The 2,892-nt window shown below is 49.2% G+C and overlaps 1 protein-coding gene across 1 annotated transcript in view; it reads left to right on the top strand.

Annotated features, from left to right (window-relative positions):
* Positions 1-2,892, top strand: part of HK1 (hexokinase 1) — a 57,028-nt gene that overhangs the window by 33,193 nt on the left and 20,943 nt on the right. The window contains 4 exon segments of the mRNA XM_025049356.1: positions 1-23; positions 1,651-1,746; positions 2,376-2,475; positions 2,590-2,773. The exon segment at positions 1-23 is cut by the window's left edge and continues 43 nt beyond it. Of these exon segments, the coding sequence (XP_024905124.1) occupies positions 1-23; positions 1,651-1,746; positions 2,376-2,475; positions 2,590-2,773 (403 nt within the window).

Raw genomic sequence — 2,892 nt, 5'->3', positions numbered from 1 at the left:
GTCAGCAATCCAAAATTGACGAGGTAAGGACATTCTGGGATTACTGGGCTCCGCAGAAGCCCCAGAGTGGAAAAGCTAATGAACATGTTTTCCCTTTTACAGTTACTTTAGTTATTCATGTTTTTTGAGATGAATCTTGGTATTTGTGGCTCTCAGGTAGAGAGAACCATTTATTAAACTCAAGTGAAGGAAAAGCAAGTAGGTTTAGTTGCGTTGGAGGGAGATTGGGGAGCCCTTTGTCATTTACACAGTGAGGTGCTTGTTCCCCTGGAAGCCATCCTGGTGAGAGCAGATCTGGTCGGGGCCCCACGCAGGTGCCAGGACCGCTGTTCCTAACATCTGCTAGTCACTGACTCTATCCCCAGAGAGGCCCTTGGTTCTCTTTTTACCTCTAGGTGACTTGTGTACCTACCTCCTTGTTTGTTTTTTGTTCATTCACCTGTTCAGCAGAGATGTACTTAGGAAATGGGCAGAGGTGCGGAAATAGGACCAGATCTTCTGATTTCCACCCCCATGTTCTTTCTATAACACCATGTTCTCGGGAGTCCATGTTTTGGGGGGTAGGGGTTGAGGGGAAGAAAACAGTGTCCAGGGGCTTTTGGAATACCTGTTGTAGCTGTGGGCTGCTGCTGAGCACAGAACCACAAATTCTCCCAAGTACTCGCCCTTCCCGATGCATCCTACAGGCTGTGCGTCTTTCACAGTGGGCGGGTTTTTCCCCGATGCATCCTACAGGCTGTGCGTCTTTCACAGTGGGTGGGCCAGCCCTTGTGGGCAAGCTCCCCGCATCTGTGTCACCTCTGGAGGCTGATGAGGCCCGAATAGCAGCTCTTCCCAACCCTGCTGCATTTATAATGACTTCTTCCATTCAGAGAAAAACAGCCAAGTATAACAATTGTTTTTCTTTTCTAGTACCTTTGATTTTTTTTTAAATACAAAAGTAATATGTAAAACTCTTGAAATAATAGAAAGATGTAAAGCAGAAAGTAAAATTCCCATCCTTCCACATTCCCAAGTGAATAACCATTGGATGTCTATCCTTCCTGATGTTTCTCCATTAATATACAAACAAATGGGTCACAGTGTAGAAATAGTGGAGATGCGGCTTACATGTGGGGGTTCTGTTCCAAAGTTGGGGAAGAGGTATGTATAAATCATATGTAGTCAGTATGTTCCTAGGACCTGGCTCTCAGAAGCTCGGTCACCAAGAGTTGTCTTAGCATTTTGTTTCTCTTCCTAATTTGGCTCTGACTTTCTTTCCCTGGGCTGTGGAAGCTGAGGTCTGTTTTCAAAGTGGAGAAGGGTGATTAGTAATGATGGATTTTCTCTTGTTTTTAAATGAAGTCTGGCTGTGCAGCTGACATCCAGTTGGATTTGCACACCTGTAGCACTGCTACACTGCCCAGCCACTCGCTGTGTTCTGGTGTGAGCTGCAGGGTTCTCCCCATGGCAGCCCCCAGAGAAGTTTACCCTGCAGACCGATGAGCAGGGAGGGGACAGAGTCCGGCTGTGTTACCCAGTGTGGTCTGGAGCAAGCCACTTGGCCCCTTTGGGTCTCTACTTGTCACTGTCCTGAATAGCCTCCCCAAGGACCTAGAGGTTCTGGATGCCTTCCAGCTTTCATCAAAACCCATCTGTTCTCCTTTGCAGGGTATCCTGATCACCTGGACAAAGCGATTTAAAGTGAGCGGAGTGGAGGGAGCAGATGTGGTGAAGCTGCTTAACAAAGCCATCAAAAAACGTGGGGTAACTTCTCTCTAGGTCATCTGCCTTTGCCACTGGGAAGTGTGGTGGCGGGGGTGGGGGCGGTTGTGGGGAGAAGGCTTCGTTCTAAAACAGACCAAGGCCCTTTGGTGGGGGGTGGAGGTGGGGCAGTAGTACATAGCCTGAAGCATCACATGGCTGGTCTTGAAGGTCCAGGCTGGTATCAAATGGTGAGTGTACTCAGTCCAGAAGGTTGGGGGTGGTTTGAAACAGAGCTCTGAGGTGCTGCCCAAAGGAACCAAGCCTTTTGGCAGGGGGCGGCCTCCTGTCAGAGGAGGGTTGGATGGTTCAGGGAGCTGCCTGGTCAGGCACAGCCCGCTGTGGTTGGAACCAGGGCAGTCAGCACATGGATGTAGTGGTGTGCTTTGCGGAGTGCTGTGGCTCTGTGCATAAAATCTCCTCTGAAAAGAATCTTAAGCCAGAAAATTAAGGGGACCGTGCAGTTTCCATAATTTCATTGCCGCGCTTTGATCCAGTTAATTTGAATACCAGCAGTGACGAAAGCGGCACCGCTGCCGGCAGCAGTGGTGGTTATGAAAATGCTTTCTTTAAGGCTGTGATCTCTGCTCCCACCTTTGAGTGGACAGTGACACCCTGTTATCTGTCCACAGGATTACGATGCCAATGTTGTGGCTGTGGTGAATGACACAGTGGGGACCATGATGACCTGTGGCTATGATGACCAGCAGTGTGAAGTTGGCCTCATCATTGGTAATTTCTACAACTTCCCTCGTCTCTTCCTTCAGTCAGTGTCTCCAGAAGGCATCGCCTCCTCTGTCGTGACTTTGTGTGGTCACAGCTTCTGATCTTGTCTCTCTCTCCAAGGCACTGGCACTAATGCTTGCTACATGGAGGAGCTGAGGCACATTGACCTGGTGGAAGGTGACGAGGGGAGGATGTGCATCAACACCGAGTGGGGGGCCTTTGGGGACGATGGGTCCCTGGAAGACATCCGCACCGAGTTTGACCGTGAGATAGACCGGGGATCTCTCAACCCTGGAAAACAACTGTGAGTCTTACCTTTCCTTACTAGTCATAGATATGACTTAGGAGACACATAACACAAGATACAGGGTGGGAGGTAAAAGTTTTGAGGCAGAAAGCTAGGGGATCCCACAGGTTTGAAAA

This window comes from Pteropus alecto, unplaced genomic scaffold (genome assembly GCF_000325575.1).
Source record: "Pteropus alecto unplaced genomic scaffold, ASM32557v1 scaffold155, whole genome shotgun sequence".
NCBI classification, from domain to species: Eukaryota; Metazoa; Chordata; class Mammalia; order Chiroptera; family Pteropodidae; genus Pteropus; species Pteropus alecto.
This window is presented reverse-complemented; position numbering and strand designations above follow the sequence as displayed.